Source organism: Stenella coeruleoalba, assembly GCF_951394435.1.
Source record: "Stenella coeruleoalba genome assembly, chromosome: 8".
Taxonomy (NCBI): Eukaryota; Metazoa; Chordata; class Mammalia; order Artiodactyla; family Delphinidae; genus Stenella; species Stenella coeruleoalba.
The window spans coordinates 22,843,922-22,871,799 of record NC_137154.1 but is presented as its reverse complement, the minus strand read 5'-3'; the positions used below and the strand labels follow the sequence as shown (position 1 = coordinate 22,871,799).

Here is a 27,878-nt window from a genome sequence, read left to right as displayed (position 1 = left end):
AGCCTTCAGAGAGATTGGAGAAGCACTTTGAGAAGGAATAGAGCTTTCTCTTTCTAGCTGAACATAAAACAGGTAGTTCCATAGGCTTTTCTTAAACTCCTATATACAGAATTATCATCTTCTTTTTAACTTCTTTTTTTTCCTTTTGTATAGATTTCAGCCAAGGGCCCTAAAAATAATTTTTAGGGAGGAGTGGCTTTATAGTCTAACAGCAAATGTTTTTTAATTTAAAAATAACCCCTAAAGAAATTCTCGCATCTTTTCCCCAAAGTGGTGAGCTGAAATATTTATTTTGTTGTCATTCCCCGCCCCCGCCCCCCGCCCCTACGACCCATCTGTGCTGGGCTGGGTGAGGACCCTGTGCCGTGTTTTAAGTAGTGAGCGGGGGAGTGGGTGGGAGAAGAAAAAGGTCTATGCACTTTTGTTAACTTCTCATGCTGGTGTAGAAGAGCCATCTGATATGCTTACTGTCGTGTATAAACTTTAATTCTGATTGGGACTTTGAATGTGGAGCCTGAGAGAGGATCTAATCCAGGCAAGAAGAAGGGAACCGAGCCACATGTGGGGAAAGTTGGGTACGTGCAGGCACTGTCTTGCGCACCATTTCATGACAAGAGCGGTCCCTTGATGAGCATTTACCATGTGCCATATGCTCTTACATTCATGAAAAACCTGTGAGCCATGAACCCTGTTTTACAGATGAGGAAACTGAGGCCCGGTGGAGTAAGTTTTGTCCAGGGGGACCCAGGTAATAAGTGGAAGGACTGGATTCAAACCTTGGTTTCTCTGTGCCCTTCCTGCGCCTCTCAGTCTGAAAGCCAGGGTTGAGAGTCTGGCAGCAGGGAGCCATCTAGATTGCTGGCAGATGCCCCTCGACTACGCAGGCCTAGAGGGTGACTGGGCCTTACTCGATACCAAGGGGAACATCCCCCTGGTGGCTGGTGGGGTGTTTGGATTGTCTGCTCTGGCTGAGCCCTATTACTGGGCCAGTTGAGAACAGTCGCTTTCTGGGTATTATAAATAAACCTTAATGACACCTGATTTATGTTGAGACTGAGCCATAAACAGGTTCTTCTGCAGATGCATGAAACAGGTCTGAAGTGGTAGGATTATGTCATTGGAGTGTCACAGCAGAGCTGGCTTCAGGAAAACCTAGGAGGAAGGCAGAATGTGTCTTTAATAATCTTTATCTGCTTCCCTCATTATCCTATACTTATACCCTAGTCCTGGTCCTTTAAAGAGTATTACTTCTTTTTCCCCAGCAAAACTTAACCATCCATCTTAACCCATCAGCTTCTGAGATGACAGCTGACTCACCCAGAAACTCACGTGTGCTCAAGGGGCTTACGGTGATCCCATGGCCTACTCTTGTCTTGTAATATCTACTGATTTTTAACTCTGGAGGCTAAGCCAAAAGTGCAGTACCTTAGACTAAAGGAACGACTCTGATACGGTCTTTACACTCACTGACTTATGCAGAAATCTTTTGAATGTGACAAAGGCTGGACTGCTTTCTGCATGATGCCATGTTGGGTGTATGTGATTTCCTCCATTGCCTAGGGCAGCCCTTTGAGTCAGAGCAGTGGGCTTTGTTCAGTCTTGTGATTGGGCAATGGCATGCAAACGGATGTAGACCTGTAGTGTTCAGTTCCTCTTTTCTCACTTTGCTTTGGCTCTCCCGCTTGGTCTATTCATGTGTTTTGGGTCATCTTCCTCTCTCCTGGCCAGACTAGTGCCCTCTCTCATCTGACAGCACTAACCTGGAGTCCAAGGAGAGCCTCTGGTAAGACTGGCTGAATGCACGGTGGATGTGATATTCATCTCTTTGGCTGTCTGCATTAAGCAGCCTTCCTCCCAGCAGGGGCAGATTCCTACAGTCCAGACCTGTTGGCTGTATTATAAGCTTTTGGAATATTGGGGGTGGAGATGGCTTCCTTAATTTCTTCTCCATTTCCTGGGGAGACTCATGACAAGAGCATTTACTGCAAGGGCAGGGATAGGACAGAGTAGTAAACAGGCAGGGAACCGGGGCTCTATCTGAATGGTTCCCTTACACAAACATCTCCTCTGCAGTTACACTCATCTCAGAGAAAATGTGCTGGCAGAGATGCCTGAGTTATTAACTTGGCACAAGAAACCTCCTTGTAGTTTCCTGTTTCCCTATTACAGGGCCCTCTCATGTCCCCAGCCTGGGCCTTAGACTCTTGGACAAGTGGGTCTGGCTTTGGCAAAGAGGGAGTCCTTGGCTCTGCTTGGGAGCAAGAGTCCGTTCACTCCAGACCCCCAGCATCATGCGCTGGCACCTGCATTCCTCTTATAGGCTGAGTCTCAGACTTGTGCTGATGATGTAGTCACATTTGAGCAGCCTGACGCCTGCCTTCCCCTGACACAGGATTTATTTTGAGTTACCACTGGGTGTTTGGTTTCCCCCCTTGACACATCTGTTTGTGCTGCCTTGGGTAGTGTCACACAGACCTCAGGCTGAACATCTTCAACATAGCCCTTATTCACATTATGGAGTGTTAGCAATGTGGTAGATGCCGTATGGAGCCCTGACACGCTTCTCATCTCCTGTTCTTTCCCATCCACATCCCCCCGACCCCATCTTCTTAGGAGACACTTTAAGCATGACCCATGAAGATAAGCGTTAAAAGCTGCTGATGAGATACTTCTTCTCTCAGTGTGCCCGCTCCCACTTCAGCCTGAGTTTTCCACAGCTCTCTGCACGTGCCAGGCTGTTTCTCATCTTCAGGAGTTTTTTCAAGCTCTTCCTTCCACCTGCCATGCCCTTCTTCTGGCTCTGTAGTCTTCCTGGAAAATACCAATCCATCTGTCAACATTAAGTGATAGCCTTTTCTGACTCCATAGGTGGAATTTACCACTTCATCCTTTGCTCATAGCACATAGGCTACATTCTTTGCCAGACTGTGAGCTCCTGTCTGATTCCCCTCTGCATGCCCCTCCCCGGCGTGTAGTAGGGGCTCGGCCACTGCGAGGTGAAAGAGGGGCAGCTGACTCAGGAGGAAGTAATATAACAACAGTTGAATTTTGGTGGAGTACTCATTACTTGTTAGTAAGTATGCTAAATATTTTGCATCCATTATCTCATTGAATACTTTTCAACTCTGAGCAGTAGACCCTGATAGCTTCGCCTTCCTGAGTTGCCCCCCAGCACACACGCACCCACCGTTTTCTATCTCAGCATCCTGCTTTGTTTTCTTCATTGTGCTTTCCACTATCTGAAATTACTAATTTGTTTACTCCCTTATTAGTTGCCTTCTTTACTAGAAATTAAACTTTGTGAGAACCAGACTTTGTCAGTCTGGCTCGCTACTGTAACGCCAGCACCTGTTGCAGTACCTAATGTATTGTGAGTACTCGATAAACATTGGTTCACTGAGAGAGCGAATGAATGATTACCTGTGTCACAGGTAAGAGGCTGAGACTTAGGGAGGTTGAAATGCTTTGCTATAGTCAATGCAGCTCAGCGGGCTTGGGTGGGAATTCTGGTCCTTCCCCAAAGTGGGCGATCTTCGCATGCCGTGCTCCTCCGTCAGGCGCTCTCCTAGCAGGCAGGTCTTAGCGCTCCTAGGAGGAAGGTCTGCTTTCCTGCTGCACCCGCTTTCTTCCCTGAAGGTCAGCCTTCCCCAGCTTTCATTTCACCAGCTAAATCCCTTCTAGGCCAAGGCAGGTAGTGAGAGATGCTGTGTGCAGCCACCGGATGTGTCCTAAATGCCAGGTATATTGTTAAACACTCGAGGTAAAATGGTCAATGAGAAACAGACCCAGCCTCCGAGGAGTTCAAGTGGCAAAGACTGGCATTTACAATACAGCCACGTGTAGGCATGCTGAGTCTCTGAACCCCTGGAGGCTGCAAGGGCAAAGCAGGCATCTGTCAGACCACCCTCATCACCGGTTCCCTGAAGGCAGACAAGGAGGCATTATCTCGACTTAATGCCAATTTTATTCTCTAGTTCAGTGCAGTGAAAATCAGCTGAGGCCTTGAAAGATATTTTCTATGCAACCTAATTAAATGAGTGAGACCTGGGTGCCTGTCACCTCAGGACAAATGAAATTGAAACTGATGTCTGACCCAGAGAGACTCCGTCCAGGGGATGGTGACTTGGCGGCAGTCATGCAAAAGGTTGCATGACTCTTGTTTGCTAGAGCTCACAAGAACTGAGGTGAGAATCGGAGGGAAATGGCTAACTTGCAGCCAGGTTGCTATAGGAAAGTCACAGACTGGCTGTGGTTGAAAAAACTGAAAACATCTGGTTGTACCTTTCTTTAAAAGACTATTGGGATCCCCCATAGCAGGGAGGTAGTTTTCTAGTACACGGTTTAGAGTTTGAGTCTGCCGAGGCCTTGGAAAAATCTTTAGCAATCACCAGAGGTTACCGTCTATGCTACTGGTAATGAGGCATTACCAGTAACCTAGCTGGATAAATGCAGCCAAGCTGGTTTCACAAGTCCCCTCGTAGCTGCCTTCACTCAACATTGAGTCCACCATCCATGGTTAAAAACAAGGACCAGGCCCTCTAGTTCCAGCTCTGCCAGCTGTGGAACTTGGGATGTTATTCATTTCTCTACTCCTCACTTCTTTCATCTGTAAAATAGAGTGGTAATGCTATTATACAGGGTTATTATTATGAAAACTGAATGTGAAAATGTTGGTGAAGTGATTAGTTCAGGGCCTAGTAAATAATAGTAACATCCGTTTAGCGAGTACTTATAGGTATCCTTATCTTCATTTTACAGACATGGAAACTTTAGTTTAAAGAGGCCTCTCGCTCAAGGTCATACTGCTGTTGTGTACTGGAATGAGGTTTGAAGCCATGTCTCTGATTCTTAGTTGTGTGTTCCACTATCTGTCGCTACCACCACAATAACTAACACAGCTGTCCCACTCCTGGATCTGCACCTCAGCTGATGTTTCATCCAAAGGAAGGAGAGGAGCAGTGAATAAACATCCCTTTATTTCCATCTTGGCCTGGATGAGTCTCTCCCTCCATAGACCATTAGGGTGAGGGGGCGAATGGTTGAAGTCTTGGAATCCAAGACTGCCTTGAGTCAGCTGGATTGTAGAGGGCTGGAAGTTGCCAAACGTGCAGCTGTTTTATAAGGGAGGTGAGAACATTTCCTCATGGAGGTGAATTGGTTCTTTAAGTGTCCTTGCTTGGGAAGGGCTGGACATGAACTACTTATGCTTTGCCCTCAGTGACACAGCATTCCTTGTCCATCAAACACACACATCCTTTACCAGTAAGGCTTAGTCATTTGTAAGAGTAATCATCGCTTGTGATACAGCATTTAATCCACAGCTGGTCTCCCCAGTGGCTGTATGTGCCTGGTGATTGCAGTGAGAGCTGGAAAATCAGTGGAGCCTGGGCTTACTATATAGTAAGCTGTCCGTGAGATTCCTGGGCAGTATCTCTGAGACCAGCAAGTTGCCCACAGTGTGCCTGGGAAGACTTGGAATGTTTCTGGAACAAGAATTCTTTTGGGGGCTGTTCTGATCATTCACTCAGAAAAACTGTTGAGGTTTTACTGGTGGCAGGCACATTATCAGGTACTAGTGATATAGCAGGGAACAAAATAGTTAAGGACCCTTACATCTCAAAACAATTTAGATAGTGATCAGTGCTGTGAAGACAATACAATAGTCTAAAGTCATAGCGCAGGGGTAGGGTGGGTGGCTGCTCTAGATTGCTTGGTCAGGGAGAGCCTCAGAGAAGGTGACACTGGAGCTGAGACCCAAGTGTTAAGGAGCCAGCATTCCAAGCTGTGAGGGGAGAGCTTTTGAAACTTAACAGCAAACGCAAAAGCCTTAAGACAGGGACAAACTCTGCTTATTTGAGGGGCAGAGAGACAGCCAGTGTGTCTGGCAAGTGGCGTGAAATAGGTTAGAGATAGGCAGGGGCCAAATCATGTAGGGATTTGTGGGCCATGGGCTTTATTCTAAGGATATAGGAAGCCATCGAAGGATTTTTAAGTGGAGCAGTGACATAATCTGTTGCACATTTAAAAAATATTACTCTGAATGCAGTTTGAAAGCTAAACACTAGTGAAGTAAGAATAGAAGTAGGAAAACCAGTCGGAAGTCAACTGCCTCAGTTCAAGCAAGAGATGGTGGTGGCAGTGGAGAAGAGGAATGGATAGACATAGGATAGAAGTGTGGTGGGAGTGGACGGAACTTGCTGGTGGACTCAGTGGGAGAGGGAGATGGTGCTTCTAAGGTTTTGAGCACAGTGGTTGGCACATATAAAGCACTCAATAAATTAATTATAGCTTTTGACCATTGTTATGAGCGAACGGCCTATTATCAAACACCAAGAGAACAGGCTTGAGAAGCAGTCTTGAACCCATTCACTGACAAAATGATGCCTATAGTGCATGTGTGACAGCAGGGTCAGCTCTTCTCTTTTGTTAATAAGTGAGGCTTGCAGGTATGATGGTGTTTTCAGGAACCAGAAACTGATTTTCAGTTAATCTCACCGCCATCAACTCCCTGTATAACTTTTAGCGTCTCTTAGCCTTGATTTCTTCATCCAACCATAAAATGTATTGAGCACTTTCTAGGTGCCCGGTACCATTCCAAGCTCTCTCTCTATATGTCCAGCACTCTCTCTATATGTCAGTCCTCATCTAATCTCCAGTAACTCTTTCAGGTAGATACTAAGTTGTCCTCCATTTCCAGGTAAGAGCACTGAACTCAAAATCCCACAGCTAGCAAATGACAAAGCTGTGACTCAAACCTAGGTGTTCCTGTCTCTTAAATGCATATTCATAACCCTCTGTGACATGAGAAGTAGGTTTTGAGAGTTGGTGTCCTTCCAATTTCTGACTTTCTACAACTTCTGGACCTCAGTTTAAGGTCACCATGGGACTCAAAACTACTAAGAACTAATAAGGGACACTTGAAAAAAAAGCCTACTGTTCATTCAGAGATTAGAGATTAATGTCAAGAGTGTATTTATTGATTGATTTTTTCTCCTCTTTGGTAACTTCTAAGATACAGTAGCTGAGGCAACAGGAAATTTGAAGTCCAGCATTTTATTAAATCTTATGTTTAAGATTTCTGTGGAGGGAAACTGCTTGAGATTTGGTTTCCATTATTCACTTGCCGAGAAAAGATGAGGAAACTGGGTCGGGTGGAATTCCTGAAGGTGCAGGAAACAGGGAAGGTAAACCCTCCGGCTGTTTTCTGCATTTCACTCCCCTACCCCCTGGAATTGCCTGGGCCCTAATAGAGGCTTTGAGAAGGGTTCCTTTCAGCCCTCACAACAGGAGGTCGTCAGTTCTGTGAAACCCAGCAGTGGTGGGGAAGGGAAGGGAGGTTGGAGAAGACCAACAGAAAGGCAGAGAAAAGGGAAAGCTTGCAGCCCCCATGGCATTTTCCTCTTGAAGTTCAACAGGAAACCAAATAATAACATAGAAGTTATTTCAGAGAGGAGAAACAGGAGAAACACACACACACACACACACACACACGCACGCACGCACGCGCGCACACACACACACACTCAGACACTTTGAAACTGCCAGACATTGGCGAGGATGTGGGTAAATGGGCATTCTCATACCTGTATGAGTAATGATTGTAAATCAGTGCAAGTTGATTTCTGGAGGGCAATTTAACAGGGATATATCAAATCCTTTTAAAAATATTCAATACATAGCCTTTGCTTGGAGAAATATCTGATTCTAGGACTGCAGCAGAAAATATACAAGATGAGCCTGGAGCATTTTGTAGTGTCAGAAAGTAAAGAAGTGCTCCCCCAAAACCTCAGAACAACCCTTACATTGGTGAGGGCCTGTCAGGGGCCACAGGAGTGGACTAAAAGAGCTTCCAGAGGCCAAAGCTGAACAGTTAGAGCAACAAAATAAATCAAGTAGTATTGGATTATAACCCAGAGTGTAAAAATAAGTATCCATGAGTCCATACTGATACAAACAAATGATCAGTAAATAAATAAATGAATAAAAGACAAATCTCATGTTCAGAAGAATTTCAAATAGTTTTTGTAGATACTCTACCTTCAACCAGGGGGAGCATAACTCCTCACTCCTTAGGTGTGACTTCCTTCCAGAGAGTACAGTATGTGAAGGGGGAAAAAAGTAACTTTGCAGTGGAAAAACCTTAACAAATATTACCTGAGCCAGGTAATCAAGGTCAACATCAACAGCACTAAGTCATCAATAGTATGTGCCCTTGGTACGATGTGATGAGAATGGTGCTCTACCTCTGTGATTTTTCCTTCTCGAGGCCCGTAACCATGGCCTAATCATGAGAAAAGCATCAGACAAATCCCAAATGAGGGACATTCTACAAAAATACCTGACCAATACTCCTCAAAACTGTCAAGGTCATCAAAAACAAGAAAGTCTAAGAAACAGTCAAAGCCAAGAGGAGACTAAGGAGACCTGATGACTAAATATAATGTGGTATCTCAGGTGAAACCTGGAACAGAAAAAGGACATTAGGGAAAAATTAAGGGAATCTGAATAAAATCTAGACTTCAGTTAATACTAGCATTAATACTAGTATACCAAATTTGTTGATTCATTCTAACAAATGCACTAATGTAAGATGTTAATAATAGAGGAAACTAGATATTGGAACCCTCTGTACTATCTTTGTAATTTTTACTTTGACCCAGGAGTTTTCCCATCTGGGAATTTTTTTCTTTGGAAATAATTAAGGGTGAACCTAGAGATTCACCAACGTAAATATGTGTCACAGAGGTGTAGGTTATGGTGAAAAGGTAGAAGTAATTTGTGTCCAGTAATTAGGTACGATAAATCCATACGACTCAATCATGAACCATAATCTTACAGAAATACCTTTCTTGATAAAGGTATTCGTGATTGATAGTTGAATGAAAAAATAGATTATGAAAGAGCCTGTGAAGTATATATTTTTACATATGCATAGGAGGGGTATAGATGAATATATTTCAGTGTGTTAATGTTGATTATCACCAGTGGATAACACTATGGGTTTTTTTTACTTTTTATAGAAGCAATACGTGTTTGCTACAGAAAATACAGATCAGCGAAAAACAAAAAGTTGCTTTTTGAATTAAAAGAAAAAAGACTGGAACTGATTCCATTATAAATCCAGCAGTAGCAGTAACAGAAGACTCAATCCTAAGGAAGGGAGTTCTGAGAGCACATGGGACACTGGCAGGCTAAGAAGCCTGCCTGTTACTTCTGTTCAAGTGTCTCCCTATCAAAGGGCCCTGCCTGAACAGGCCTGCTGGCGCCTTTCCATCCTCCATAGAAACGGGCCACCACCCCAAGTGGAGTGCAAGAGGGGCAGCCCCCTATAAAAACGGTAAACAGGTTGCAAGGTACATGGAGATCAAAACTTAGCACTGTGGTCAATGTGTGGACCTGCGGCCGCCCTGGAGCCCCAGACCTGTCTCACAGGTGCCTGTGTCGGTCTATAGGGGCAGAGGCAGCTGTGAGGGCTGAAAGACAAACCCAGTGTCTACTTCCTTCTCCTTCTGTAGTCATCCTACCCTTTTCTGGCATTTTTTCATCTTAAAGAAGAACTTGCAAGTACTTTCCAACTCATTACAACAACCCTTGGAAATAGATATTATCATCCCATTTTTCAGGTAAAAAATTGAACCTCAGAGATCTTAATCTTCAGTGGCTGTCACTTATTGTCTGGGTAACCAGGGGTCAGAAGATCAGGTTTATGTCTGTCTTCTTACACGAGTGCATTTTCATATCTGGGGGTTCTGCAGTCTGCATAAGCTGGAACTACCATTTACAAGCTGTGTACCTCAAAGAAGTCACGTAGCTTCTCTTGGCCTCACTACTCTGATCTGTAGGATGGAGATGATAATACTTATCCTAAAGCTACTGTTAGGGCTTAGTGAGATTGTGTATGTAAATTGCTTAGCACAGTGCCTGGAACATTAAGTCGGCCGTCTGTGAACAGTGGTCATACTGAAGGAGAGAAGATTCATGAGATCAAGTATAACGTGATCTAGAGAGAGAAGAGCCCTTCTCCCTGTTTCCTGTGATTTGAGAAGGAAGGCACAACAAGGGTTGGTACCACTTTAGACTTTAAGAACCACGAATTGGGAAATCACAGGAAATCATTTGCCCATAGAGCTCACTGTACTAGGGTGTGTACTAGGTATTGATCAAATAGTACAATTCATCAACCTGGCATTTAGGCCCAGCCAGAAAAAGAGGTGAAAGAACTTGGAATGTTGAGGTCAGCCTTCAGATTGAGTTGGAGAGGAATGGGGAAAGAGGGCAGTGCATAGGAAGCAAGAGAAAAAAACAGTATAAATGAGCTCTAATTAATTAGCTCAGCAAATGTGTAAGTCAGAAAGGAGCTTCGCTTTTGTCTGGTTTGAATTTTTGTAAATTTCACTTATAACGCGAGGTGTCCTAATTTCCCTGCTGGGGAAACTGGGTCCCGGAGTCACACAGCAAAGCCAGGACTAGAGCTGTGAAGTCCTCTGATGTTTTTCTCAGTTAACCCAGGATAAATGGGGAGGACATTTTACTTTATTTTGTACTTGTATCTCTTTTAAAGGTACACTTACATCTCTTAAAACTAATTTATATTAGTTCCACAGGCAGCAGCTAAATATGTAAGTTCTGATTCCTCATAGCACAGTAACCCCTCACTTTCAGCCCAGGCTACTGGGACAGGTGACATGGGAGACAAAAGTAGCAGCTCTGCTCTGTCTGGTGGAGGAGTGTTTCCGGGTCAGGGCGTTTGGCCCGTCCCCCAGCTAGGCCGATCACATTCTCACTGGAAGTGAGCAGCTGCAGCCTCAGATGGTGAATGGAGACTTCCCATTATTTCCTCATAAGACACCTATGTGGCGTCCTTTCTGGAGAATACTACATCTGTCTTTTTGCATCTCAACTGAATCTAGCCTTCCTTCCTTGTTGATACCTCTTAATTTCTCCATCCTCTTAAGTGAATAATCCTTTTTACATCAATAATGAATAAATAGCCAAGGACTCAGCGATATAAGTGATGCCAAATCAAATTAAGTTGTATTGTATTCTCAGGAAAAGAGACTAACTTGCGAGATCAGAGTGCCTACCCACCTCATTTATTAACTTCCTCTTATAAGTGTCCATCTCTGGGGACGGAAGCTGAAAAACGGAGCTGCCTATCTGTATGGACTGTCTTAAAGCTTGTCAGGCAGTGAAAACACTCCTTGATCTTAATCACTCTATGAGCATGTGCTTAGGGGCTGAATAGGACTGGGGCTTGGGGCGTGCCTCTAACAGTTCAATTTCACAGGCACAACAAGACAGAAAGGGTTGCTCATGAGGCAGCGTGCCCAACTGGCAGAGGGGACGCTGCATTCTGCTGGCTGGGCTCCTTCGTCCCATTCTGTCACCCGGACCCCTACCCCTAGGGGGTGTTAAGTGTCACATCACTCTCCCGGTCATGATTTAGGAACTCTCAGTTCCTTTAGCTACACTTTTTGTTCTTATACCCCCCAAAATAATTTAGAAAACATTATGTGCCTCCTTGCCCATTTTAAGTTAACTCCTGCAATTATATGTCAAGTTTAGATAGTTGAGAAGGATGTTAACTCTGACGTACTGCGTAGTACGAGCTTTATATACATTTTTGTCAAAACTTCGGCACTGCAGATTTAGCATATTAAATTTCCAGGCGAGATTCACTGTGTAATCTCATTGGCAAAGATGGTTTTCATGGTCAAACCATCCAGCCAAATCAGTCTTGCTTTCTGTCAGATCCAAGTCTGATTTCATTTTGTCAATTAAAGTAAACATATTAGTACACACTTCATGACAACCATCTCATTTCTGAATATGAATTCTTAGATCTGTGGGTGGACAGATAGGGGCACACAGCTTTGCCAAGAGTTTATTACCTGGATGGAATAAGGGATTATATCCTTCACTATTTCTTACCCTGTTCTCATAGGACTCCTCTTAGAAGCAAGGCATTCTAAAATTGTCCCATGGTGAGATTCGGGAGGGTGAGGGGTATGCATTTCTCTTCTGAAGTAGGAGTAAGGTGACTGTAAAAAGTGAGAGTGGCTGAAGAGAGAACTTGTAGATCACAAGCACGTTCCAGGAGAGGTCAGTTTTTTGGGTTTTTTTTTTGCGGTACGCGGGCCTCTCACTGTTGTGACCTCTCCCGTTGCGGAGCACAGGCTCCGGACGCACAGGCTCAGCGGCCATGGCTCACGGGCCCAGCCACTCTGCGGCATGTGGGATCTTCCCAGATCGGGGCACGAACCCGCGTCCCCTGCATCAGCAGGCGGACGCTCAACCACTGCGCCACCAGGGAAGCCCTTAGAGAGGTCAGTTTTAACAATGAGTATGTATGGAAGGTAAGGATCTGGACATTAATTTCCTTTGAACTACCAATGACCAAATACCTCCTGGAAAATCATTAGGTACCACAAAGGTATGTGTACCTCAGTTTTAAAACCGCTGCTTTTAGACACATTAGCACTCTCAAACTGGGTCAGTCTGTGACTGAGGCCAGTTAACTGGGCTTCGCTCAGTATGTCCTCACCGGTGTTTGGCAGGGACTGACTTTTCTAGAGACCTGTCAAGTAGAAGGGTCAGAACCATGGAATTCAGACTTTCTTTCTATTTAGTATCTGTAGGTCTGGAGTTGTCATTTTAAAAACTCTCGAAGGAAGCAAAGAAGGGCATTCCAGAAATGTAAGGACATCTGGGGATAGGAGCGCACTTGCTCTGGAATGTAACATTTCAGATGCCAGAAGAACAACGGTGAAGGAAAGTTAGGCAGGTGTTGATTCTGGATAAGAAGAAAAGCAGGTTGAAGAAGGGAGCCAACATTTTAAAGTACTTATATTGCATAAAATACATAAAACTCTCGCAATAACCCTGTAAGATATACAGTAAGTATTACCACAAGGAAACTGAGACTCAGAGGGGTTGAGCAGCTCATCCAAAGTTGCACAGCTCATTAGTGCCAGAGCGGGGATTTGAACCTAGTTTAGTTTGGTGACTTCAAAGCCATTATATAATGCTGCTTCTCTCATGGTAAATACCTACTACAGAATGGGCTATCTATCTAACACCCTTAGTTTATTCTCAAAACAACAATAACAGAACAGACACTCAAAATTTCAATATCCTCTGAGTATCACTGCAATTATAAATGTAAGTGTGAGTGATAGATGTTTCAGAGGAGGATGATAAGTGGCTGAGGTGGAAGGCTGTGTTACTTCCCTTGGAGAAAGTAGACTCCTATAGACTATTTAAGATAAAATCCTGTGAACACAGATCAGCTTATATACAGAGTGAAGAAGGGACATTCAGATGATATCGCACACTAATGATACTGTGTGACCCTCCAGGAGAGAACACACACAAGGTGAACAAAGCTGTATGCTATAGATTCAGTTACGATTTTTTCTTCTTTATTGTGGCAAAAAATTAATTAATTTCATTAATTATGAAAATGAGTATGATTTATTTGAAGATGCTATTCTGGACAAAAATATGTCCCTCTCCCTCCCTTCCCCTTTCTATCTCTCTTTCTCTCTCCCCCTCCCTCTCTCCCTCCCCCTCCCCCCTCCCTCTGTCAGCTACTAGGCTCTGGAGTCCATGAGGGCAACTACTGTGATTTCATCTTGTTCATTGTTGTGCCTAGTGTTATGCCTAACACAGAGTAGATAGTCAAATTAACCAGTGATATGCCAGAATTCCAAGGTCTTAGGCTTTTAAACTGTGAGATGAGCTGTGTCATTCAGGCCCAAGAACAGATCTCTTTTAGGATAATAAGAAAAGATTTTATCAGTCAGGGTTTCTGATCTTTTCCCCAAGTCAACTCTGCACATCTTATAATAAGGGACCTGGCAACTCGAAAAGAAGTTAGTTTATTTATAATTTCATTATACTCAATTTTGTGGAGTTGTTGACCTCTTCGTGAATATGATGAAAATTATGGCCTCTCTCAGACAAGGGGCACACAGACAAAACTTTGTGTACAACTCCAGTAGGTTCATGAACCCTTTAAACTATGCATCTCAAGTTAAGAATGCTAAATAATGAACCGCAGTTTAAGGAAGGGGCACATGCTTGTGCTAGACCTCTCATGTTTGAAGGAAAATTGACAAAAGCACGTTGAGCTCGCTTTGGCTATAATACCAAAGGGGAGACAATGGCACTGGTTCCAACGGGGTCTTGATTCTAGTGAGACGCTTTCGTGAAAGACCCTTTTTGTTCCCTTTGGGACAGATGCCACCAAGCACTGCTCCTTAATGACGGTCCACTGTCCAGCCCTTCCTAGCATGCACCCTTCATCCCGTGATCGGACAGCAGGCAGGAAAAGGGAATGGAAATAGGGCAGAGTTTGGATAGCGAGGCTTGCTGACTTGGTTCTTTTGGCTGCTGAGTGCACGTGCCTTAATTTCACGCTCCATGCCTCGAAATGTTTTGCCCTGAGCAGAAGTACTACAGGTCCGTTGTCTAGGATAGTTTCCCTTAAAGGCCTTCCCAGAGGGATGCAAAAAAGCACAGATTTTTATATAGATGTAGATAATCCCTTGTGAGATAAAAAACATTTCTAGGTCATAGCAGGGCGCTGATGTACACCCCAGGCCTGTCCTCTTCCCTAACTCCTGCCTCTACCAGAGGAAGGGGGATTTACCTCCCTTCCAAGCTCCCTAACTTGCCTGCTTCAGACTTTATCCAGCCGAAACTAATCCTTAAGTTTTAAGGACGCAGGCCTTACTATGTGACCGAGGATTTTACACCTCTCAGAGCTCCACTTTCTTCATTTGCCAAATGGGGATAGTAGTAATAATAATAATAGTCCCTACATCCTAGGATTATTGTGAGAACTGATAGAAAGAATGGGTGAGGAACGCTTAGCTCAGTGCCCCTGGCACACTTGATCAAGCTGGCTCTTGTTATTATTTTAAGGACAGTGGCCTCTAGAAGTAGTGGAGGAGGAGAAACTAGGCACATTTGCTGCTTTTGTCCTTCTAGGTGTCCTTGTAAGTCTTTTTCTGGCCCTGACTTTTTCTTGCCCTAGTGCTTGTAGCAACAATGTTCTCTCCCAGGACCAAGCCAGGGAGGCTCTAACACTGAGCAGCTGACGTTCTAGCCATGCTTCTGAGACTCACAACTCATTTTTTGGCCACTGAAATACTACTGATGTCTAGGATGCCCTGGTCAAGTCAGTCATGACTGACCATTCTTTCAGCTCCTTCCTTCTCTCCCTTCCTGTTTTTATTTCTCACTGTCTTTTTACAACAACTATTTATTGAACACTTCTATATGCCTGGCACAGTCCTAGTGGTAGATAAACAGTAGTCGATAAAATAGACAATATTGCTATTCTTTTATGCTCTGGTGGGGGTAGAGGGGAGAGTAAATAGCAAACAGATGATTTATAGGACATGATAAGGGCTATGAAAGAAATAAGATGGAGATGGAGAGTAACCAGGGAGCCTGACTTAGATAGAATACCTTCTCTGAGGAGGTGACATCTAAACCCGGTGACTGTCCCTGTGGCCTGAATTAAAACCTTGGCTTTATTCCAGGTGAGAAGTGCCGTTTGGTGTGCAGAGTGATGGCTTCTCTTTGCCTTTCTCTTCTAACAATGGGTGGCTTTAAGGCTTAGGGGACGTCAAACTCCTGATTTTTACCAGCAATTTATTTTGTCAAGTTAAAAAAATATTATGACCCTCACCTGCTCCTTTAAATAGCTATTCACTTACTGTGTACCAGGCACAGGCATTTTATATGTATTATTTATTCCTCCAGTAACCTAAGAAAGTAGGTTTTATTATCATCATTATCTCTGCAGTCAGATAAAGAAATCAGAACATAGAGAGGCTAAGTAACTGGCCCCTGGCCACAGTGCCCAGCAGTGGTAGGGTTAGGGCTGGAATCCAGGGGAGTCTAAGAGCAGAGCCTGTGCCTTCTGTCAGTAGACTAGGCTGCCTCCCTTCTTGTGAAGTCTTAACTCACTTGGTTCTCCTTTCCTTTGTAGTGGTGCCAGTGAAGAAGAAGACACATGAAGGCCTGCCATCCCCAGTGGAAAATCATCCCTTCCCCTTGTGTGTATGTGACGGCGTATATGTAATGGCTTCTGATTCCTGTGAAAGCTGCCCAGCAACAAACGTGCTTCCACCAGATGCCTCCCCAGATCCACAGCAGGCACATAGCTCTCCAAGGAATGACCAGTTTTACTCTTGCTGACTGTGCTTCTCATTCTCTTGTCGTGATAGGTCAAGGAAAATGCCCCTTTGATCAACCAGGAGCAATTAAAGGGTCCTTCAGGTAAATCCCTCGATGGCTGCTTTGAACTTGCTCAGGAAAGCCAGCCCCTGTCATAGTGTATACCCAAACAGTATCACTTCATTAAGAAGGATCTGGAATAATCTTGAAGGGCAGTCAGAATTTGTTTCCCTACCTGCTAATAAAACCACACTTTATTCATATTGAAGCATGGAATAAATGAGGGAAAAGTAGGGGCGAATCAACCCACATAGTTCGTCTCTAAAAGTCCATTTAATACATCTGTGAAAATGTGGTTTCATGAAATAATATGGACGGCTTGAAAACAGATAAAGAGTTAAAAGTTAGAAATATATAGAGATATTTTTAGTACATGAGGTTATCCAGGATTTCAGATTCATAATTCAGTGCTGTGGAAATGAAAAAAAAAAAAAAAGATTGAAGAGATAGAAAAGAAATGACTTTTTTTTTTCCCAAAAAAAAAGGACCAAAGAGATCTGACTAAAAGTTGAAATCGAAATCAGTATTTCTGAACTCAAACTGCCTAAGTTTCCAAAGTAGTCACTAAAGGATCTGATGGAACCTGAATTATTTGAGTGGACTCTGAGGTTTTATGGGTCTTGTCACAGCATGAAAGTCTGGAATGTGTATTACAAATGGGAATTTTCAGTGTAGGTTTTGCTCCCCCTCCCCCAGCTTAGCCTAATTTGGCTTAAATGCAGTGTGGGGAGAATTCTTGGCACTCTGTGGTGTGTTGAATCGAGCTGCATCTCCTGGCAGATATACCTTCCTTTTACTCCAGCGGGGACCCCTCTTCCCCTGGCTCTCCCCACCTCCAGGTCATCTCCCACACGCTGGCTCTCTCCTCTTAAGTAACGTGAGCAGAGACTCACCGTGGTTGGACTCTGGTCTTTCCCCACTCCCAAAGCACATTTCCTTACAACCGAGTTTTTTACTCCTAAATAAGCAATGATGTACTAGGGAATACAAAACTGCAAACTAAAAAACATGCGTCTTCTGAAACAGGAGTTTTACTTAACAAATGGTTTGGAGTCAGGGAATGACATTATTTTTAGATAAAACAAACACAATTATATTATGAAATAGAATGTATACATAAACAGTAAAGATAAAATAGGAGACTTCACAGAGAATTTTTATTAGCGAGTGGGGTTGTGTTCCCTCTCCTCTGCCTTTAGTGGTATTTTGGTGTTCGCTTCTGAGAAGTACAATTGGAACTACATCCAAGCAGCCTTAGGGTTTCTGTTGACTCAGGACCTAGACTTCTAGTGCCTCTGAGGCAGAAACAAAGGAGCTGCACTGAGGGGAGTTCCTCTTCCTGCCTGCCTGCCTGCCTGTATACCTATCACAGAGCTTTAGGGCCAACCGATATGTGTGTGCAGGATGGTTTTGAGGGAGAAACAATGCTTACTTACTATAGGAATCCTGTCTATATCACTGTTCAGTCCTGTGCATGCTATGAAATGATTGTTTCTTTGAGGCCAGGAAGCTACCAGGTATATATGCTTCTGGGTTAGGATTACCCTTGCTCGCTAAATATGTTGTTGGGACATTGGGGCTGAGAGTAGTTTGGGCTGTTTAAAAAAAAAAAAAAAATATTTTTCTCTCCAACCGGTGGCCAGCAAATGACTAAGACATTTTCGGTGCTTTACCTTTCTGCCCACAAAGACTGGTGGTTTGGGCATACCACTAATTACAACCCCCAACCACATCCAAAGAAACTACTCCTAAAGGAGGACGAGTGGCCATTCTTAGAAGAGTTTAAAAATCAGAATATTAAGAAGAATTTAGGATTTGGAAGCTTGTGTTGTCTTTCCCCAGTAAGTATTGTTTAATCTCCAAGTAGTAGCCTTATTTTAGCAGTGGACAGATCACTGGCTCCTCCGTACCAGATGATACGTTATTACTTTAAATCAGTATTTGGGAAACCCAGGCATTCATGCAATGGATATGAATGGAAATACAAACACATGCCAGCCTGTCTCAATAAATTATCATACTCTGTAATCCTCAAGGAAAGCACTTTTGCTTTTACTTAGAAAGGATTTCAGATTTGCTTTGTGGGCTCCTGCTGTTTTCAGCACCTGATAAAACTTTAACCAGGGAAGCATTAAACACAGCTCAGCAGCTTCTGCCCAGGCTCCTGAGTTCCTGCCGGCAGCATTTATCAGTGTAAGAACTAAGATGCTTCCTGCAGTGGCACCAGCTTCCTTAAAGCTGGAGCATGCTTCTCGGCCTTAAGCCCCAGCATGATGAGACTTCCCTCCTACCAGGTCAGTAAGAGTTGCTCACAACTGTGCCCTAACTGGCTGCAGGGTTTGCAGAAATCCCTAGGGAGAAGTCATCAAGGGAGGCAGGTAATGAATGTCTTCAGAATGAATTGGGTCCTCACAGCAATCCCTGGCTCCCTTCCAAAGGTTGGGTATCTGGAGGCTAAGAGGGGGATTGTCCTTTGATTTGATTGTCATTAAATCCAGGACAATTCCAAGAATTGCTTGGAGTCTCTGCTCTGACAGCCTAGAAAGGGAAATGACTTAAAATATTGAGGACCAACTATGAGGACCCATTTCTCAGATGGTAATACAGATTTGGAGGGCAAGAGTCACTTGCCTTGAGTTACGCAGCTAGGAAGTATTGGAGCTAGGTTTTGTACCCGGCTCTTCCTAACTCTGTGTATGCCTAAAACAGAGAGAAAAAGGCTGCAGGTTCCCCCCCTGCAGTCTGACCACTCCACTCTATGGATTCTTTTTCAAAGTTACATTTTATGGCTATAGTTGAGGCTCAGAAATGGCAGCAAGTTAGCCTTATTCTTCTACTTTAGCAGATACATTAAGTACATATTGCTAACTTGAGCCTGCCCCCAGAAGTTGGAGGATACCTTTCCTTTTTGGTGCTATTCCCCATAAATACAGTGTTTTTAGACCTTCAGGAGTATGGAACTTCTCAGAAATAGTAGAAGTGAGGAGTGTTCTGCTCTCTAACTTTATTTGAAAATGTCAGCTGCTACACTGCTGCAGAAAAGGAAATCTTCATATTTTAGTAAACCTAGCCAGTCTGTGAGGATGTGGTAATTCAAAGTCCTGTGAACCTAGACTTTCCTGCTAACACCTGATGTGTACACACACACACACACACACACACACACACACACACACACACACACACACACACACACACACACACACACACACACACACACACACACACACACACACACACACACACACACACACACACACACACAGTTTAACAAGTGAGAGAAATTCAGAGCAGCCGCTGCTTCATTATCTCGCATACCACCGCAGAGGTTTCTGCCAGCCCTGATTACAAGTGTCACCAGATAATGGGGCTTAGTTGCTTGCTTACAAGATGCTAACAAGAAGAGCAACTCCTTGGCAAAGGTTGTCAGCTCCTAAAGCACTGAGCCAAGGTGACAGCCCTGAGGGAAATCGCACTCCAGCCCTACTCCAAGGTGTCTAATGATATGGGAAATTTGGACACCCAGAATTTTGGGTGACCTGAGAGTCTAACCACTCTAGTCAGGCCTGAGGGCACGGCTGCAGAATTCACGACCGATAGGAGTGGCAGGGCTTAGGAAGTCCTCTCCTCCACCTAGAAAATATTCTCTTGCCAATACCTGAAATGCCACACTCAGTAGCTCTTCAACACATGCTTTTCGATAAGAAAATTAGTTGCATGTTTACGGTGTGCCTAGCACAACTGGAATTTTCTGTTTAAAAAACAAATCTATCTCATTATGAATGGACTCAGCCCAGCCCTGAGAGAAAAGAAGGCCTGCAGGCCTGCAGGGGAGACTTCAGATCTCATTAATATTGCCTTACCCAACGGTGTTTCTGAAGCCCCACCACAGCCCGTTCCAAGAGTTGTAAGGCCCTTGGGGACTGCCTAGGAAAACAGTAGCATTTGGAACCAAGAACACACAAGAACACGCGCTTGTTCGCGCCAGGGCAGGAAAATAAAAATAAATTAAGACACTAGTGGGTATACTGGTACAAAAAGTGCCGCAGAGCCCATGCTAGCCTTGATATGACCTTGAGGGGACAGTAGATTTATACTTAATGGGACTTAAACCTGACCAATCTTTCTACAGTGACAGGCCACACCGCGTGGATAGGGAGAACCAACGAACCCATTGTCCTCTGTTTTCCTGTGCACAGTCACATTCCCTCCTCAGTCACCTTCCTCTTTCACACTTTACATTAAACAAGGGAACACTCAGTCTTTCACGGGAATTACACATTTGAGTTAATGTTTCAGTATATCATTTTCATACTGTAAATTATTTTGTAAGAAAGATTTACTGCTCTCCCAGGATGTTTGGACTCAGTGCCCCTGTGCATTTGGAAATCAATAAACTATTACTGGAAATACCATTTGTCTCTCAGAGTTGTGCACAAAGGACCCTGCTAGGTGTAAATATTCATGGTGATCTGCATTGTTAACTGTGATCATGCTGGAGATGATGGTGTTTTGGTTATGAGAGGTGGGACGCTCATTTGCCCCTGACTTCTCTAGCATAGCTTAGGAGATCTCTGGGAGTGGCAAAAGGACAGACTTAAAGTCATTGTTATTTAAAGAAATGTTTTCTCCTCAAAGTGAAGTGATCCATGCCTAGGTTAAATTTTCTGAGCAAAGTAGATTATAAAGTAAAGAATGCTTGGTCCTGAATGATGTTTTCAAATAACGTTAAAGCTTTACAATTTGGATTAGCCAGAGTGGTGGTCAAACTTTAATTTTTACCATATTTGCTAGGAAAAAAACCTTCATAGAGCAAATTACAGTTAGGCCAGCAAAATCATCTTTGGGGAACCTTAGAAGTACACATTTGATATAACTGATGAAGAGATAGAATTAAGTTCTAAATGAAGCAATTCTAGTCCAGTTTGTAATATCAGGAGCAGAGGATGCATTGAAATCAAGAGGCAAAATGTGAAAACTCAATATAGTAGATACTGTATGAATTAGAAGGTACAATTCCTACCTAAAGGCATTACAATTCAATTTTTAAAATCCATCCTTAAAACCCACCAGCAAGTGTCTGGAGGAGCTGCAGTTTATGAACCCTGCTGTAAAAAAATTTTTTAACAGATTTGTCTCCATCAAACCCCTTCAGTTAGCTAGAGGCTGTATGTGAACTTTGGAGAAATTGTTCAAGATAGGGTTCTAGAGGGAGTCAGTCACTCAAGGTCATGCGGTGAGCCACGCTGATAAAGCCAGGCCGGGAGACTCTTGTCCCCTGTAACAATCATTAGGCCCACTTCCTCCCTCCCCAGTTGCTAAGCACACTTCTGCCTGGTGGGATGGGATTGCCAGGCACTGTAGTACTTGGGAGTCTCGGTGTTTTAACAAACCACAATGTGTTTGGAGGTTTTCTTCCCTACTTCCTGGTGCCAGTGTCTCAATTGCCTCAGCCCTTTTTCATTTTATTGTCTTTCCCTCTGAAAGCTACAACTCTTTATTTTGTTTCATTGATCTTTGCTTGGTCCAACTTACAGGTGGCCCCATTTCCTTTACACTCATAAAAGTGAAATTGCAGCTGGTCTAGAATATCTCCTGGCCTTAACAAGGCACCAGAGGTAAGTACACCCAACAGAAAGTCAGGCTGCCAGTATTAACAAGAGAAGAAGGTGTCACAGAAAAGAAAACAAAACGAAAGGCGGCTTAAAGTCAATAATCGGCTGCATTGAGTATCTGTACTCGTTAAATATTAGAGTCTCCAGGTTAAATCATTCATTTTGTTAATAATAATAGCTACCGTTTAGTGAGGTCTTTTTCTGGGCCAGGCACTGTCCTAGTTGCCTTTTATGTTATTTAATTCTCACAGCGCTAATATTATCATCCTCTATTTTATTGCTCAGGAATCAGAGTTAAATACGGTGCCCAAGGTCACACCCTAATAAATGGGAAGCTAGGATTTAAACCCAGGTCTAGCAGACTTTACACCCTGGCTCTAAAGCTCTCCTCTCCTAGCTGCACAGATTCCAGCTGATGCTGGTGAATAACCTTCACCCATCCACCCCCTCTCCGCAAACACATACAGTATGGCCTTGGGGCGAAGGAGTTTGTCTTTTTTAGGTCTTGTTTTGTACAGTTTGCAAAGTACAGTGTACAGTGAGGGAAGGAGGGTTAAGGTGAGCAGTGAAATTCTCTTCTGACCTGAAACTGCACTTTTGGAAGGAGGAAGCTTTTAGACTTGCTTTATCTCCTTTATTCCAAGGCCATAAATAATGAAATCACCAGGAGAGGCAAAGCCATGGCTTCTTTTGCCATAGTCTTAGAATCCCCAAAGTCAGCCAACTCTGGCACTGAGCCTGTAATTTAATTAAACATGTTGAAGGCGTCTCCAACAGTTTGACAGTAGGCCAGCTTCATATTCTTGGAAAGGGACTGCAGAGGGAGCTTGTCTGTTTTATAGTTCATTTACTGAGTTGAACCCTCATGGCTGTAGCATACCATTTGCCTTACAAAAATGGCCCACAACCTTCATACCATTTTAGGGAGTCAGTCACAACTCATTTACCTATGGCTCAGTCAGCTTCACCTATCCCTATTTCTTAAACATGAAATCTGCATAAGTGGTTTGACAGTAATTGAGACAGAACTGGAAAAATCTGAAACCTCTGCTGGACCCATTCAAAAATGACTGAGAACTAAGAAGTGAGTAAACAAGACTTCTGACCAGTTGAAATAAATAGTATGAAGCAAACACATAAGAGAAAGGCCATCTGTCTACCCATAAAGCACCTACTCAGAACCTATTTATTCCTGCTTCACACATAGTTCTAAATGTTTGCTGTCTGGTTTCCAAGCCTACAGCAGATTAAATTTAAGGGCACAAAACAGATTTCTAGAGGAAACTTAACTCAAGAAGGAGAAGGAGTTGACAGCAATAGAGAAGACAGAAAAAGTTTAAGTAGACTGAAGAGCTCAAAAAGCTCTGTTTTAGGGGGGCATTTAGTGCCCAAAATAGCTCTTTACACATCTCAGTTTCTAAACACCTCATATCATAGGACTGTGTAATTATACTCAAAGTGATGACCCTGAGCGTCACACCTAAAGAAACTAAGTTATGCTCAGGAGAAAGCAAGAATTTGCATATCAAACATTTTAGAAATATTTCTATCACAAAGGTAAAGAAAAATGAAACAAATTCCCCTTTTAGGGGTTAAAGGAATAAACCTTGGACTATCCAGAACATCTAGTTAAGACAAAACATCCCCCACCTGAGGTTTTATTGTTCCAGGAGCCTCCTGTGTTTAGAGAGTTTTTTCATAGCTTTGTAAGTGACTTTCATGCTACAGTGCTTTGCATATAATGGCATGAACAATGGAAGTGCCAAGTTTCCAATTGATGAATAAAACTAATAACCAGAATACAGGTCAAATCCTGTTACAACAAATACTGCTACTATAAAAATCACTTAAGCATCCCTGTTATCTCTCAGCCCCTGTCAATTCCCCATTTATTTCAAGCAATAGTCATTACAGCAAAATTGGGGTATAATAAGAAGAAACTGGACCCTCACCACAAGTTGGGTGTAACACAATTTAACCTGTAATACCAGGTTCTTTCTTGTATTTCTCCAGTTCTTTGCTGAAAGAAAAATAAATCTTATGTGGACATAATACCAGCCTGGGAAGCTGGTATTTAGTAGTTGTTGCTAGGAGAAGGAAGAATTCAGAAGCAAAGGACACATGGAGCTGTGTGGCAAACGCTCACTAGGGAATTTGGTCTCCAGGGCCACTTTTGACCTTAATCCACGTTGGAGCCATCGACCACAGAGTCGCTTGCTTCTAATAGTGATGTAATGCATATATTAAACCCTGGAATGAAAACATGATTCACTTCCCATGGGTCATTGAGCCCTTTGTGGCAATCTGGCCCTGATCCGATGACCCTGAGATAAAGAAATTGAGAAACATGTGACTGGAACTATCCTTTATCGCAAGATGCACTGCTTTCAACACTGTTGATTGTGTATAGAAATGATGTAAGTTAATCAGCTGCATTCCGTTTGGTACACAGGCAAAGATTTTTCCCTGCCTGTCCACGTGCTTGTGGTAATGATGAGTTTTGACATTTGCTATAATTTTCTCTTTTTTCTACTTCCTTGTTTTCTTTCTGTCTTTCTCTTTCTTTTACTTAAACACTTTTTATGACTACATTGCAACCGATATTTTGTAACACCCTTAGCAGCAGAAGGCGTTAAATCATAGTTCATGTCTGAACAGTACAATCAGCAATAGGAAAAGGAGTGGGGAGGGAGAGGGAAATTGTCCACCTTTTCCTGATGATAATGCCTGGCTCAGGCCCCAGATTCACATCATACTGTGAAGAAGTTCATAAATTGTGGGCACTGCTCAGCCTGAGGAGGCAGGCAATATCCCTTCATACCTCAGGGTGAGATGAATGGTCTGTTGAAGTCATGCCAGTACAGAATACGTTCACCTCTGCTTGCTTTCTCCCCCAAGCCAGAATGTAGTTGAACACTTACATGTCCCAGGCCAGAAGATCAGGGTATGAGGAGATTGAATACTTGGCTTGGCTCTTGAAAACATTGAGTCCAAGTGTAGTTCTCTGGCTTGAAGGTCGCCATTTGCTGCCTCACCATTTTTATTAGGACATCTGGAGATTGCAGGTGTTAATTGGAAGTAACTTTTCTGTATTTGGTTTCTCTCCACACATTCAGGCTTCTAGGACCTTTTGACCCAGTTGGATGGCTATATCCTAGTATCAGATTCACCCTATTCCAAGTGGGAAGAACCATGATAGACAAGTAAGATTGCTCTTTGGCTTGGTGGTGGTGGTGGTGTTGACTCTGTCAGTGGGGTGATTATGGGTGGCCATGATGGTAAAGAAACCACTGATAACAATAAAAATGGGTATTTTCTCAGCACTTAAAAAACCAATTTCCATCTGCTAACAGGGGTTCTGATCTCTTTTCCCCAAACTCCTTTTTTCCCTAGAAGATACTGGCCTGTCTGATCAAAAAAGAGCATTCCTTCTGAGACCATACCTAGCCAACTTATGGCCAAACTATACTTGCCTGTTAATTTACTCAAAACTAGGTTGCCTTTTAAACCTCTTTCCCCACCTCTGGCATGAGGACAAGACATGTGGAGGAAGAATTAGGTCACCTGGGGGTCCACTGTTGCATCTGGTTAAGTGGTGTAAAGAAGCCAAGATTTCTAGAAGTGTCTGTGTTTTGTCGTTTCCGAGATGGTGAGGAAATCCGTCTGGAGTGTTTATGCCCCTCTTCATAGCCAAGCCATGGGCTTTCTTTTGTATTGTGCTACTGAGGTTAGTCACCGCCCTCAGAAGGGACAATTTCACGATGACTTACTTCCTAGTAATCACTGGAACAGTCTCACGAGGATGTGCACAGCTGCTGCGTTTCTTTGGGCCTGGCACGTTCTCAGATGGCAGACTTGCAGAACAAATGAGAGGCCTGGCCCGGTTCACAGGCAGAGTGATCCAGAGTTCAGGCTTCCCCTTGCCTTTTATCCTCCGCCCTCCTTCCTCTGTTCCCCCACCTCCTCTTCTTCTGGTCTCTCCATCTGGAAACCATGAGCCTCATGGATTCCAGGCACAAGTCTCAGATTTCAGATGTTTGGGAAATGTCTTTGCTTGGGTCATTCTTCAAGAGTAAGAGAATTCAATTTGGGAGGAGAAACAGCTGAGACCCTTCCTTGCACAGAAGAGAAAATAAATAAGGTGTGGTACATATCCATCCCCTTACCCACTCAGTTCCAAACCCACACACAATGTCTGATTTCAGAAACAATATTGAGATTCCCTCCTGGGAGGGAACAGAATGGAAAAAAACAAAATCTCCACTCCTAAAAACATACTTTTCTCCCTTCTGAGGTATCAACATAACTGGCATCAGATAATAGGATGTAACTGATTTTGTGTGTGGTGTTGGGGAGGGTCTCTGGAGGATGGAACTAAGAGTGATGGAATGAAGTGAAAAGTAAAATGTAGCCTAAGTTGTTAGGGAGGAACTGTTAACGTTAAGAACCACTTAACCCCAGTGTTGCATCTCCAGGAAAAAGAACAATGTGTGGTCTTCTGTCCTTGGAAAATGGAATGAGCTTTCTCCTAATAAATAACTAGGTTTCAGAAGCAGACAGACTTGGTTCTAGTACTGGCTCTATCCTTAACTAACTCTGAGGAATTAAAGAAGCAGCTGGATCTATGGGGCTTAGTACAGTGCCCGACACATAGGAGGAACTTATAAGTGGTAGCTTATGACCACTGTGTATTGTGATGAGCATCACTCATCAAATTGGAGTCCTCTTGGGGCTGTAGATGGAGCCTGCCCTCATGTTGTCCCACACTGGCTTGTCTGCGCAGCCTCTACCTTCTCCCCAAGGCTACTTCTTAGCCCTCTCTACCACACCCACCCAATTATGCTTTCATGTCAGTTATAAGGATCTCAAGTTATATGTATTTATTTGTTCATATGGTTACTGTCTGTACCTCTTTGAAGCTTGTATTGTTTGTTCACTGATGTATTAGCAATGTTGATGAAATTGCCTGACCCAAAATAGATGTTCAAAAATGTTTGTGGACTTGCTGACTGATATCTTGATAGCATTCGTGTCCAGAGTTACTCCAGGTATTAATTACATCTTGATGCAGAAAACTGGGAAACACCTTTAGCTACATCTGCCCCAGCATAAGTGACCAGAGCACTCAAAAGGTCTTTGAGTCACTTAGAGTAGAAGAGTAGGTCACTTACCTACAGAGGGAAGAGAGTTAGGAAACCTAACTGCCATTCCTACTCTGCCACCAATAAGCTATGCAGCATTTGGCAGGTCAATTTCCCTCTCTAAATACTCATAAAATGAGGACTAGAATCCACTAGATTGGAGGATCTTTCTGCCTCTTCCAGATCTAACATTGTAAGATTTTAGCAAAGCAAGAAGTGACAGCGAGAACGGCAAGATGCTTCCTCTAAGAATCCCAGCTTCTCTTCCTCTGTGTGTGTGCACGTATGTGTACACATGTACATGCACACGTGCAAGCAGCAGTGGGGTTCAGGGGGCCGGGGGGACACGTGAACTGGGGCTGGCCAGGAGAGCTAGACTCATGTAGACTCTGTGGAGAGTGACATTTCCCCCAATGCTTTGGGCTGAATATTCCAGTTATCCCCAAATTCCTGTGTTGAAATCCTAATCCCCGATGTGATGGTGTTAGGAGGTGGGGCCTTTATGGAGTAATTAGGTCCTGAGGGTGGAGCTCTCATGTGAGGACACAAGGAGAAGTCAGCAGTCTGCAGCCCACAAGAGGGCTGTCACCAGAACCTGACCAGGATTCAGACTTCCAGCCTGCAGAACTATGAGAAATAAACTCTTGTTGAAGAGCCATCCAGTTGATAGTATTTTGTTACAGCAGGCCAAGCAGACTGACGCCAGATGTGCATAAGCCATGACCAAAGGTACCGTAGTCGAGTAAACGGGGAAGTGGCACAATGGGCTGAACAAAGCTGAGCAGGTTTCTTTTCTGTGGGCCTTCTCAGACCTCTTAATATGTTCAGTTGCACTGTGGAATTTCAGGAAGGGGTAGAGTACAGTTTTCTG

At 43.6% G+C, this 27,878-nt stretch overlaps 1 protein-coding gene across 7 annotated transcripts in view; it reads left to right on the top strand.

Moving 5' to 3' along the window:
- The window catches only part of TRIM44 (tripartite motif containing 44), a 119,013-nt gene extending 92,361 nt beyond the window's left edge, over window positions 1–26,652 (top strand). For 3 of the 7 annotated variants that reach the window (XR_013829430.1, XM_079929172.1, XM_079929171.1), the window contains one exon: window positions 16,004–20,664. Coding sequence is in view for 2 of the 7 variants with exons in the window: in XM_079929171.1 (XP_079785297.1) it covers window positions 16,004–16,031 (28 nt within the window). In the remaining 5 variants the exon portion in view is untranslated. Of the gene's footprint in view, window positions 1–16,003; window positions 20,665–21,788 lie in introns of those variants that run through there. The other 4 variants (XR_013829427.1, XR_013829428.1, XR_013829429.1 and 1 more) reach the window with 4 other exon arrangements.
- The last annotated feature ends 1,226 nt before the right edge of the window (window positions 26,653–27,878 follow it).